The sequence below is a fragment of the Gobio gobio genome (genome assembly GCF_949357685.1).
Source record: "Gobio gobio genome assembly, chromosome: 22".
NCBI classification, from domain to species: Eukaryota; Metazoa; Chordata; class Actinopteri; order Cypriniformes; family Gobionidae; genus Gobio; species Gobio gobio.
In genome coordinates this window covers 39,261,760-39,274,117 of record NC_137118.1, presented here as the reverse complement: position 1 = coordinate 39,274,117, position 12,358 = coordinate 39,261,760, and the positions used below count along the sequence as shown (strand labels likewise).

The 12,358-nt window shown below is 33.9% G+C and overlaps 1 protein-coding gene across 2 annotated transcripts in view; it reads left to right on the top strand.

Annotated features, from left to right (window-relative positions):
- The window catches only part of kdm2bb (lysine (K)-specific demethylase 2Bb), a 52,739-nt gene that overhangs the window by 796 nt on the left and 39,585 nt on the right, over nt 1–12,358 (top strand). For both annotated transcript variants that reach the window (XM_079804285.1, XM_079804284.1), the window contains exons 2-6: nt 54–198; nt 1,542–1,620; nt 1,709–1,755; nt 2,173–2,351; nt 6,053–6,159. In XM_079804285.1, coding sequence (XP_079660411.1) covers nt 54–198; nt 1,542–1,620; nt 1,709–1,755; nt 2,173–2,351; nt 6,053–6,159 — 557 coding nt within the window. The remainder of the gene's footprint in view (nt 1–53; nt 199–1,541; nt 1,621–1,708; nt 1,756–2,172; nt 2,352–6,052; nt 6,160–12,358) is intronic.

The following is a 12,358-nucleotide window of genomic DNA, read 5'->3' as shown; positions in this document are numbered from 1 at the left end:
CCACAGAATGAGACAGGTTCTCTTCATCTCCATCATGTGTTCCTTTCGTCCAGCGCTCCATCTGCAGAAGGATGTACGATGAGAACGAGGACTTGTCAGATGTGGAGGAAATCACTAACATCAGGGGCTTCAGCGTGGAGGACAAACTTGAGAGCAATTTATACAACAGTAAATGTGTTCAGCATATGGAGGGAAAAGGTAATATCAACTTTTTTGAGTGTGTTGCTGCTTATTATTGCAAATTGTATCTATTGTAATCTTAAACAGGCTATTGGGTTTTTAATTCTTCTGTTGGCACCTGCTCATGGCTGCAAATATAAGTTGTAGCTGCTTCTAGTTGTGCTCATAAGTTTACTTGACATTCTGCTTCTCTGACAAACATGCACATTTAAAATAATAATAATAATTATATATATATATATATATATATATATATATATATATATATATATATATATATATATATATATATATTTTAATAGAATTTAAGATTATAATATTTCTATTTCAGTTAAAATTAAGCATTTTTTATTTATATTTTAAAATAATTGTATTATTAATATAATAATAATAATGTATTACTTTAAATAGTTAAATGATTGACAGAGTCCACATTTAAACATTAATGTCATTATTAATAACAACATATTATTATTTATTATTTTAAATACTTAATGGTGACACAGGATAGACATAATTTAGGGATGACTTTATTATTATTTTTTAATTAAGTAAAAAATTAAGATGCATGATATGAATAACCAAGCATATGTCCACTTTTGGACTAAATTCTGTCTTGTGGAATATATGTAAATATTTTATTTATGTAAAATACCATAATCAATGCTTGAAACTAACCGACAAATATAAATTGTGCCTGCCTACATATAATTTCTTTACATAACTGATTTTTTAAACTTAATTATTAATTAATAATTTTTAATGGATGAGTTTTATTGAAGAATAAGCAGTAAACAAATGTATATATGGTGTGTGTGTAATATATATATGTGTATATATATATATAAGTGCTAACAAATCGATTAATCACATCCAAAATAAGAGTTTGTTTTAATATATACATGCATGTGTGTGTGTATTTATATATTAATAATAATTATACTACACACACATATATTATGTTAACACAACACGATTTATCGATTTGACAGCACATCTATCTATCTATCTATCTATCTATCTATCTATCTATCTATCTATCTATCTATCTATCTATCTATCTATCTATCTATCTATCTATCTATCTATCTATCTATCTATCTATCTATCTATCTATCTATCTATCTATCTATCTATCTATCTATCTATCTATCACCAATCTGCCATTTGAGTTTTTTCATAGTTTGGACGGCTAATTTTATTTAAAAAAAGTGATAACAGTCATAATAAAGAATGAGCAGATGTGTCCAAATTCTTGATATGTATCATTCCTTCATTTACAAGTAATGTTTTGTCATTTATTTGTGCACTCCATATTATCCCTGTCACTTTTAGCAACCATTCCTTTTATACCACCCTAGATTTTACCTATGAATATGTTCAAAGAGAGGCACTCCGAACCCCGCTCATATTTAAAGCCAAAGATGGACTGGGAATAAGGTAAGAGAAAGTGAAACTGGTTAATTTGACATAGATCTATACCTTTTACATTGTAAATCGCTTATCTGGATTGTTCAATCTACTACAGAATGCCGGATCCAGATTTTACTGTAAGTGAAATCAAGGGTTTGGTTGGTAAGTACACTATTACATTAGTCTTTTATTTTGTGTACATTGTGTACATATACAGGTTACTCAGTCGATACGTTTTGATAGCATTATGTACTTTGTTAATCTTCAGTTTACATTAATAGTGTCTGGGACTTGTCAGTGTCTAATCAGGCCTTGCATAATGCATGAATAGGACAATGTTACTTATGCATTTATGGATTTAAAACAGCCTTGTGATTCTTTTGCTGTTACGCCCTCTGGTGGTGATACTATGCCACTCAATATAGGCCATGCCGTGAACTAAACTTTCCTTTCATACTGATTTGATATCAGGTTCATTATTCTGTTACCTGTATAGTATCTCACTTATGAATGAAATAACTTATTTAAAATAAAGATTTATTAGAAATAACTTTTTCTAAATTCTGCATGGACCTTCAGGCAGTCGACGGAATGTTGATGTGATGGACGTTAGTACGCAGAAGGGCTCGGAGATGAGCATGGCGCAGTTCGTCCGCTACTATGAGACGCCCGAGGATGAGCGCGACAAGCTGTTCAACGTCATCAGCCTGGAGTTCAGTCACACCAAACTGGAGAACTTGATCAAGAGACCTACGGTGGTGAGTAATCAGTTAGTTACAAACTGAACTGAGTAGACTTTTGCATCGATTAGTCACTTTTAAACATGCATTTGCCATTTAAACATGATTTAAAATGACAGTGTTAAAGTCATCAATGTTATATTTTTGACGGAATATTGCAGTATTTATTATAAATGATCTGTTCACGTCATTATTTTTTTAATTCATGTGCCCTCGTAATCTTTAATGAAAAAAAAAACGTTCCCTCCTTGCAACAACATCTCTTCTCTTCTCTGATGATATGTTTACATGGAAGCAGGGCAACCTGTCACTCACATGAGATCGACCAATAGCAAACCACAACCAATGATCCAATCGATTCCTGATGGACAAAATGGACCCACCCTATATTATTTATTTTTAGAGAAGCCGTTTCACTCGAATATATGTCGAAATAGGGAAGAAAAGACTATGGCAACTTCCGTTTCATGCCGACTTTAATACCTTTATGCAATTTTAGGTCTTTTACGTTCATCATTTTATTTACAATAAATCAAGTCACATAATTTTTTTTCTGTTATCTCTCTTTTATAAATTACAGATTATTTTTTGGTAGCAATATTACAAAAAAATCTGTGATGAAAATAAACCGTATAGGCCAGTGGAAATATGAGTTCAGCTCATGTTCTGCTGAAAATATCATGCAAGGGCAACTGTTAAGATATTATGTTAATAAGATGTTAATGTTAACGCACAATATGTAAGATTTTTTGATGAAAAATATCAAAACCACTTGAACTGTTATATATTTTGACTTGCGTACTTACATTATCCCAAATGTTCCCAAGAATGTTTCATTCCAGAGAAATAAGCAATTTAACCAGGACACGGACCATCTGTGCATCGCCTATCAATGACATCATACCCGCGTTACCCTCGTTTTCCAGTTTTATTTTGTAGAAACCATGGAAACACCGAAGACGCTTTAATATATTATGTGTTTTATTAGACAAGTGAGCAACTAGGGCTGGGTGATATGGCCCAAAAGAATTATCACGATATATTTTTCCATATCTATCGATAATTAGCAAGATAAATATCAAATCTTTATTCATTTAAAGTTTAAAGGCATATTTTTGCTCCTGAGTGAAAGATGTAGAAAACAGACTGTTAATTGTGGTTTTATCCTATCCTTTTTTGTCAAAACATGACAAATGCTTCCCGAACAGGTGAACAATTTATCAAAACTGAGGAAGATTTATTTATTACTAATAAAATCAATATTAATAGAATAGAATATTATTAATATAAATAGAATATATAAAATAAATATCTATAGTAAAATCTAGAACTGTAATGATTTAACATTTGGCTCTGCTGGCTGCAAATGCAAAGTTAAAGTGCTTTAAAGATAATATTTGTCAATAAACCAAAAAAAATATTTCTCTCAGCATGCCAAACCTTTAAATAGATGACATTGACAATTTAAATAAAATAAAGAAATAAAAGAAACATCTTAACTGTGAAAAGTATTTTTTTTACTCTACACTCTATATATCAATAATATAGTTATAAATACTTAATTAAAATAATTGTGTAAGTAGTAAAACGATAAAAACGTAAACGGGCAAAAAAATCAGTTTTAAGTTTCGAAACATTTTGAGTCCCCCCTCTCTTGCCTTACAGTGGATTGGTCCACCGTGCACCTCACCGACACACACACACCTCACCGACACACAACTGCGGTGGCTGGGAGAGAGTACAAAGTTCATTAGTTGTGGAACTCCAGTAAGGGCTGTCAAGTCTATTTTATTCACTTTAAACATCGGATGAAATTATTTTATTTCTCTTTTAATTCAGGCAATGCTGTGTTATTAATAAATCACCAAAGACAAAAAATTATGATACCAAAGTATTTTTCCATAAGCCTGATGTTTTAGTGATTATAGTTTGGTAACGTTAGCATGTTGTAAGTCACCCACTACAACTAACAAGGTGATAAGCCTATGCGTGAACTTATATTAGGCTAATGTAGATTTAACGCTGTGTTGGGCTCAATGCTATATGGAAGAACTTTGAGGGAGCAAGATAACTGAATAATTATATTACAGTGTGGTGAACCTATGATAAGCAGTGCACAAAATATCTCCAAACCACTGAAATTGAGTGACCTTTCTTGTCAACAATATCTGTGTCCTCTGAGCTGGTCGTGAGCGCTGACTTTTCTTCACTATCGCTCATTTTTCTTTCTCCACTCCACTCTAATCCTCCAAGCCTGTCAGCCTGTCGGCCACTGTCACTGTCAACAACAACACCGCGTGCGGCACCCAGAAGCCCGGTCTGCAAAACGCATGCGCAGCATTACGCATAGCGCGTAAGCATTATATCGAGCATTTATCGAACTGTTGTTATCGTTTTACAGAGGAATATTATTTCACAATAATTATCATTATCATTTTATCGCCCAGCCCTTTGAGCAACTGTTTGGATACATTCATCGACAGAAAACGAATCATTGTTATATAGCTCAACACAGTTAGTCTTATTCTTGTTGTTACATAGTTACTCGTTTTCTTGATTTGCCATAAGCATCAATCTAGCTTACTGCAGTGTGCAACAAGTGCCTCATAGTAGCTGCAGAGCGAACGCATATGCATGAGCGGAAGAAGCGGAAGAAGCGGAAGAGGTCGTCTGCAGCGTAATATAAACTCCACTGCTCACCGGATTCTTTTCCACCGTCTTTAGAGGTGAAGACAACAACACCCATGATTCTGCGAAATCAAGGCATCATCAAGCTTTGCCTTTGTTTTTAATAAGTGACCTCTAGTGGCATAAATGACACATTGTACCTTTTAACCCCTTAACTGTCACTACATTTACTTCACTATATTACTATTAAATCCTAATCTAGTCATGACAAACTATATATCATTGGAAAGGTCTAAGGCTCAAGAATACATATTTGTTGATGATTTTGCAGAAAATATATATTTTGGAAGAGTAATGGATTAATATATGACAAGAGTGACAAGAGTGTGCATCAAAAAATCTGTATCATTACAGGAGTTTTCACCTTTGTAACAAAAAGTCAACAACCACACTTTTAATCATTCAAACTTTGATTTTCATGCTAAAAGTTCATAACATAAACATTGGTTCTAGTATTTAGCCAAAAATTTTCAGAAAATAATATTATATATAGAGAATATCTGCCAGATCAATCTTTAGGAATCACCAATATGGTGTGTCTAACCCCTAGTGGATTTTTGGAGGTTATGCAGCTAAAAGTCTTACAGAAAACTCATTTTTTGAGTTTTTGAGCTAAAATTTTGAACACAACTTGGTTAGAATTTTGGCTTTGACTTTCTGTCTTTTTTAGGCTGAAACCTATATTGATTTATATATTTTTTTAATAAAATAAATAATATTTATATTATTATATTTTTATAACAATAAACTTAAATTTCAATAACTTTTATATAATTTAATTCTATAATTTATTTCCACTTCAGCAATAATCTGCCAAGTGTCTTCTTTTAAAAGAGACCAACCATAAGTCTTTAGTCCAAAGGGTTCATGAATTACAACCATTTAAGTTTGGGTAGTGCATTTTCACGAAATTCTCAAAAAGGGGGGTGACAGGTAAAGGGTTAATAATAAAGTATGGAATGGGGTCGTTTTTGAAAACTCCTGTAATTCATTTCAGTAGTTAAGCATTTAAAGTTTCTGTGTTACTCTAGGTTGATCTGGTGGACTGGGTGGACAATATGTGGCCGCGGCATCTTAAGCAGAAACAAACGGAAGCCACAAACGTCATGTCTGAGATGAAATATCCCAAAGTTCAGAGGTAACATTTCATGTTAACTTTTGGAAAACAAGTAACCATTGCTTTTGCTGTGCTTCTTCATAGTGTGTCCTGAGAAATCACAGAAAGGTTAGGCTTTGTAAATGGCAGAAAATAATTGGACTGCGTGTCTGCTGAGAAGGGAACGTGTTTGGGGAAACTTGTTTGGAAATAATTATTATTGTTCCAATTTTATTTGGTGTTTTAGTGTAGGGTTGTCAAATTAAAATTAGAATTATGTAAATTCATTGAATTTAAAATAAAAATCCAAATTAGAATGCAACGACGGTGCATTTGAATTTGAGGTGTGCTTCAGGCAGCCTTATTAGATGATGATGATGAAGAGTTCATTTGTTAATTTAAAACATTGCAGAAATAAAGCAGAGAAGAAGATCTTAGTTACGTCAAAATTGCAACCAAGCCAGTCACACAGAACGCATTTTATGTGCTGCTTTTCCATTGTTTTCTATGTAAACATGCAGGACATGACGGACATCTTTGACCGTTGCACTCGCTTCTCAGACAAGAGGGCCACATGTTTAGAAAGCCACGTAAAGTTAAATGAAGTTTTAAACACTTTTAAAAAATATGTCTCGAGACTGTGTTTTTTTTTCTTCCATTCTGCATCTCATGTTTTTAAACGCAACAAAGTACTCTGTGTGATCGGTGCTTCGGCTCTTTGTATTAAATTATGCATAAATAGGCTGTTTTGTTCATAATTGTTTATGCAATTTACAAAATTATATTTTATGTATAAATATTAGTTTAAAGGTAGGGTAGGCAATTTCGGACAGGCTAGCAATAGCGAGCTAGCTTTGAAAGCATGAGATCCCACCCTTCCTTCAGAGCATCTCCAAAGCCACGCCTCCTCCAAAACACATGAACGTATAGCGGTGTCTGCAAAGCGTCACAAGATGACAGACGGCGTTAAATTACCTCATGTGTCAAAGCACATAACATTACAATAATAATGAACGTAAACATCTTACAGAGCTCTAGGTGTACCATCTGACAGCTACAGATTGATTTCGGAGTTGATCGTGTTTACATAGAAATGCATAAATCCTAGTCTGAGGACGTGAACAGCTCCGGGTAGAACGTCACTGGTTGCCATCTCATAATTATGACTGACATAGTTTGAATGCAGCATGAGCTTGTTGTTTTGGTTCAGGAGGAACTGTAAAAGGCGGCTGCTGTTTGTTTTGGGCGCTCGGTGGCTGTCTGTAGCTCTGTCTGTAATGTCTGCGTGAGCAGGGTGTGCGGAGGTATGGAAATACATATGTTGACAGGCAGATAGGACAGCATATCATTGCATTCGGACTGAAAAAGTTTTGGTCCTGTGATTTCCACAGAAGTTTCTGTGCAAATGTGGTACCGCAGCTCCACTTTACGCTCACTACTGCGCGGACTCGGGTCCCGATTCAGTGCAAGATCTCTGGGCCATATTGGGACATTGGCAGCTTTTCACTTTTTTACAATGGAAGCGAGTGAAGGCGCATCTTTTTTCACAGTCTATGGGGCGAATTAAGTCAACGCGCGTGCGGCGTTAAGAGATCATTTCCGATGACTGACATCACATCACAGATTTTTTTAGTGCTGATGTGTGGACGGTTACTTACCGGTAAAAAGCCAGATTGCCATTGCTTGTGTGAACAGCATATTTGTGTAAAGTCATTGTGGTAATATTACAGTAATTTACCGGGATTGCTGGGTGAAAGGAGCTATTGATTACTTTCAGGATGTGAAGAGAGTTTCAACCAGTATAACAAAAAGTGTTTATAAAACAAATTACCTACTCTACCTTTAAAAATTAGCCCATGATTTACTCCAGGGGCGGACTTAATCATTAGGCAAAGGTAGGCGACTGCCTGGGGCCCCCGAAAGCCAAGGGCCCCCTAAAATGCTTTTTATATACGAGATGCGAGTTCAGCGCGGATGCACAAGCGGTTGCTTTAGTGTTAATTATTTGTAGAAAGTGTAACGGCCAGTGATTTCCGCGATTCAGAAAACGCATACAGGGTCACAGAATCTATTCATAAAAACGAAATGTCACTGTCAATGAATGGTGCAGACGTAGCTTTCGTTTACTACAGAAGCACGCGCAACGCTCGTGGTGCTCATCTGCTCAATTCATTCACAGAGACAAAAAACATGCAGAGTTCATATTTAAATAGTATTTTTGCCGTTTAATATTCGCGATTTGATTGATGTGTACTGACTTGCATTGGATTTATTCATCCAAAATTTGACAAATTCCGTGACATATAATTCCACGTGAAACAGTAAATTCCATTTTTATGACTGGATTCCGCGATTCCGTCCACATTTTCTGCATTGCAGAAATCATAGGGCCCTACACTTCACGAGCATTGTACTGTTTCATTTGAGATCATAATAACATATACACACAGAAAAAGATCTTCAAGGCAACCCGTCAAATTAAAAGTTTGGACAGTATAATGTCTTCATGTAACAATTTTAACAATACCTTAACCTCTGTTGTGTAGCACTTTGAATGTACAAACATTACAGGGTTTGTTTAATTTTCATTGGAATAAAAAATAAATGTTGTATGCCTTCATTTTATTACCAGAGAAATTTAAATACATAAAACAAATAAATATATGTTTTGTTAAACTTTTATTAAATTGCTGTTAAATTAATCAAGTTTCATGATTTCAATTAATTAGACATGTGTTTTTATTAAAAGAATTTAATATAACCATCCAGAAAAAAAATGAACAGAAGAAAAGGAATCTGGAATATGTTTTATGGAATTTGGAAAAAAAAATTCCATAAAACATATTTCGTAGGGGCCTACAAATAAAAATATCATGCATCTTAGGTTATAATGAAATAAGGAGCAATAGTATAATATATTTATCATTTTAAATGCCGCTCACTCAAGGACCCAAGTAGATGACACAATTACTTTCCACACAGGCACACACATTTTTGGTTAAAATAATTTCTTTCAGTTTAATTAAAATTTGTGGGAAAAAAATAGTTTAAAGTTTAGAATTAGACAGCCTTGTGTTGTGTAAACAATTGTGCAGTGAAAATGACCACAAATGACCACCTAGTGTCCAACCTACTCTAACACTGTTATAACCTGTTTACACGTGAATAAGGGATCTACAACATGACGAAAGCAATTATTTATAACGTACATGAAAAAAACAAACAAATTGGACACAACTATGGGACAAGGTCGTGCAGCAGCAATCATCACAACAGTGAAAGGAACCTCAAGGTTGTAAATGTGCAATTGTATAGGGCCCCATTCCTGTATTTTGCTTGGGGCCCCCAAATCACTAAATCCGCCCCTGATTTACTCACCCTCAAGTCAACCTTGGTGTATATGACACTCTTCTTTCAGACGAACACAAGCATAGTTAAATGTCCTGGCTCTTCCAAGCTTTATAATGGCAGTGAATGGCTGTTTCTGTTTTGAAGTCCATAAAAGTGCATAATATCCATAACTTTACAAACTGTAATCTCTAACTTCTGTTAACTGCCGTACGCGTGGCCACAAGAGACTGGCGTTCCAGCCTATGACGTAGGATGCTCCGGTGAGAATATGCTAGATCTTGCGAGAACCAAGTTTTGTTCTGCTCTATCCTCTGCACTTCCGAGTTTGTCTCTGGGACCTACGCTACGCCTGCGTCCTACGTCATACTCGTCAACGCGCATACGACAGTTAACGGAAGTTAGAGATTACAGTTTGTAAAGTTTTAAATATGGATATTTTTCTTACACAAGTGCATCGCTTCACTTCAGAAGGCCTTTATTAACCCCCCGGAGCTGTGTGGAGTACATTTATAATGGATGGATGCACTTTTATGGACTTTTATGGCCATTCACAGCCATTATAACGCTTGGAAGAGCCAGGACATTTTTAATATAACTCTGATTTTATTCATCTGAAAGAAGAATGTCATATACACCTAGGATGGCTTGAGGGTGAGTAAATCATGTTTTTTTTATTTTTTATTTTTGGGTGAACTGTCCCTTTAAGTGTTGTCCACTTTGTGCAGAAAGTCATCGTTAATTCATGGCTTTGAATTAACAATTTAATGTGATGCATTAATATTTTGCTCATTGCGTCCTCTTGTGGCCTCCAGAGACAAGCAAAAGCAAAAGCAAAAGCTTTTTCCCCCCTAGCTGAAATTATGCCTTTTTTAAATTCAAATAAAATACAAAAATGAATTATATGTCAGTATAAAGTTTTTCAGCCATTTTGACTGCCCTGTTTCAGTGTCCACTTAGTTGAATAATATGTTTGTAATTTGACAAGGTTTTTCACCTTTAACTTCAGGAAGTATTTCAGCTTTTTACCACAGCTCAATGTCGACAGTCAAAGCTCGTTGAGTCCGTTTGAAAGCTGTTCTCTTGACATCCTGCATTAGTCCAAGACGAGGTCTGCTCATTTCCCACAGTCCCTTGCTTTGCTCCTCGGCGCATGCTGCGCATTTCTTTCGCCTGCAGCTTGCCGTGACTCTGTCAGGTTGCTAGGCAGCACACTTCTAATGCAGAGAAGAGGCGGATCTTCACTGGCTGCTGCAGCATCCCATTGAATCCTCCTCAGCCTATCAGAATATGGCATAGGAGTATTTCCTGCACAGGAAAGCCCACTCTCGCTCTCTTTCTCTCGTTCTTTATCTCTCTTTCCCTTTAACTCCCTCCTCCCGACTCTCTGTATTCATGGAGCTCTTTATAAAGGAGGAATTCACCGCTAAAAGTCAGTTCAGTTCTCTTCTTTTGGGTTACATGGGCAGATGTCAGAACAGTGAAGTGTCTCAAATGGGGATGAAAATCTATTGGGTATGTCTTTTATTTCACTGAAAACTATGGCATGAGAATGCAAATAATCCTTTAGAAGTCCCATTAGGATTTATAGTTATAGTACAGTTTGGTGAACTTTCTTTGCTTGTTTTATGAAAGTGTGACCATTCATTTGTGGTCTTTCCGCATATGTGGTCTGGTGAAATAAATGTTGGTGAGGGTTGCATATGTGGTCTGAAATTTTTAAGGCTCACTAAGCATGTTTGTGCACATCAAGGTTATAGTTTTGTTTTGGCTGCTTTGGTGCGTCATCCCCCTCGCTGACTACTCTGTGGGATGAATGACACAGGCTGCAGCGGTCATGGTTTTAGATACTAAATACACAATCTGAGATATCTGTGTTCATATAACAGAAAGATTGATTGCCTGCCTTTCTGGCTAGGTGTCATTATGCACGTATACAGTTATAGAATGTGAAATGCAGCTCAAGTAGCCTGAAAATGCAATTCCGCACAAAATAAAAACAGATATGGCGGGATATATATGTGCATGTGTATATATAAATTGCTTACTGTTTCACATGGCACATGTAAAATGTTAAATATTTTATATTAATGGTAAAACATACTTTATATCAATATTAAAATGAATATAACATTTTATATTAATATTAAAATTCTGTTTATATGAAAATGCATGAATTAAAAACAAATATGACAGGAAATTAATGTGTGTATACTGTATACTGTATATATGCATGCTTACTGTTTCACATTGTGTTATGCAATTTTCTTTAAAATGTAAAAATATATTTCATATTAATATTACATTTTTTATAAATATTAAAATATTAATTCTACTAAAATTCTATTAGTTTCACATTTTTTTGTTTAATGTATAAATATTTAAATCTGTAATTGTAATATTTATTTGTGTTTTATTTAAACACATTATTATTTAAGAATACTGTTGATTAATGTTAAAATAATATTAGTATTACATTATTTTTATATTCATATTTTTAAAATGTAAAAATATTTCATTAATGTTAAATGTGTTTTTATAAAATGTTATAAATATAAAAAATACTATTAATTCTATAAATTCTAATTCTATTACGTTTCACATCTTATTTTTGAATAACATTTTTAAATATTTCATAAGGTTAAATTTGTTTTTGTTAAATGTATTATTTAAATATTTATATTTAATATTTCTTAGTTTTTATTTTAATATTTAATATTTTTAATATTTAAGAATACTTCTGATTAATATTACATTTATATTAGTATTAAATTATTTTTATATTCATATTTAAAAAATTAAACATATTGCATATTAATAATAAATGTTTTTATAAATGTATAAATATTCTAAATACTATTAGTTCTATACATTTTAATTATATTAAAATTCG